The sequence below is a fragment of the Euprymna scolopes genome, chromosome 28, assembly GCF_053919585.1.
Source record: "Euprymna scolopes isolate OS-2025 chromosome 28, ASM5391958v1, whole genome shotgun sequence".
In the NCBI taxonomy this organism is placed as follows: Eukaryota; Metazoa; Mollusca; class Cephalopoda; order Sepiida; family Sepiolidae; genus Euprymna; species Euprymna scolopes.
Window position 1 is genome coordinate 60,139,589 of NC_136509.1, and position 1,290 is coordinate 60,140,878.

Genomic DNA, 1,290 nt, shown 5'->3' on the forward strand with positions numbered 1-1,290 from the left:
ATGTCCACCCATTCCGTGGTACTTGCATTGATTAGATTTTTTAATATCTATGGGGTACCTTCCCATATATATTCAGATAATGCTAGGTCATTTGTCAGCGGGTGCAACCTAATCAAGCAGGTGTTTGTAGCAGATGAATTCGAGGAGAGATTCAGTACTTTTAACATCAAGCACTTCACTATCCCCTTGTATTCGGCTTGGTTTGGAAGCATTTGGGAACGCCCCATAAAGACCGTGAAGTGTTGTCTTTTCAAACTAGTGGGACGACAGAGGTTGAGTTATTTCGAACTTCTCTCAGTTCTGTCTGATATACAGAATGCAGTTAACTCACGTCCCCTCACTTACAGGTGCTCTGGGGATGCAAGTTTGGAGATTATATCCCCTAATGCGTTTATTCGCCCACATTATAACAGTTCCATTTTTTTAGAGCCTAGCGAGTCCCCATTTGAAGGTCTTTTCCCTTCTAGGGATGACCTTCTGGAGAATTTGGCCCACAGAGATACGCTTTTAAAGAAATTTAAGAGTTTGTGGCATGAGGAATATCTCCTCGGCTTGAGAGAACTGACTCGCGATTTGTATCAAACCGATTTTGATGATGTGCTGGCGGTTGATGATGTTGTCCTTATCAAAAACCCAGCTAAATCGCGCCCCTTTTGGTCCATGGGCAGGGTTATCCAGGTTACCCCGGGGGATGACTCGCATGTGAGATCGGCCCTTATAAGGAAGGCTGATGGTTCCTCTCAGGAGCATTCTTTGAAACACCTCTTTCCTCTAGAGTTGGCTATTACACATTCGCATCGAACCTCGCAACCCCCCGAGGAAGGCTCTGATTTGAGAGATCGTACGGAAATTATGGATGATGCTATTGTGGAGGAGACAGATTCGACATCCAGTTCTAGACCCCGTAGAACGCGTAAGAGAATTAGTGAAAGGAATGAAGATTATTTGTGGTATTAAAGTGAGGAAGTCAATGTAAATTTGTAAAAACAAAGGGAAAGTAAATTTTGTTTTAATTGTACCTCGCTTTCTCTAATTTTAATATTTTTTTTTTTTTGATTCATGTTAGAAAGAAAAAAAGGACATTATAGTAACTACTGGGTAGTTTAAAAAAAAAAGAGTTTATTATATAATAATCAATTTACATAGAAAATATTAATTTTGCAAACCTCTGTTAAAGAAATTTTTTTTTTTTCTTGTCAGGAGAGTTTCCGAAATTTTACTTTAAAGATTCTTGTCGCCATCACACAGTGCAAGTGGGGTGGGAGATGGGCTGCCTTGAGCGACTGACTC

The 1,290-nt window shown here is 40.4% G+C and overlaps 1 protein-coding gene across 1 annotated transcript; it reads left to right on the forward strand.

The window, feature by feature from the left end:
- LOC145249400 (uncharacterized) lies at positions 1-957 on the forward strand. The gene has a single exon (XM_080110957.1). It carries the CDS (start codon positions 1-3, stop codon positions 955-957), a length of 957 nt encoding a protein of 318 aa, XP_079967083.1.
- Positions 958-1,290: the final 333 nt, after the last annotated feature.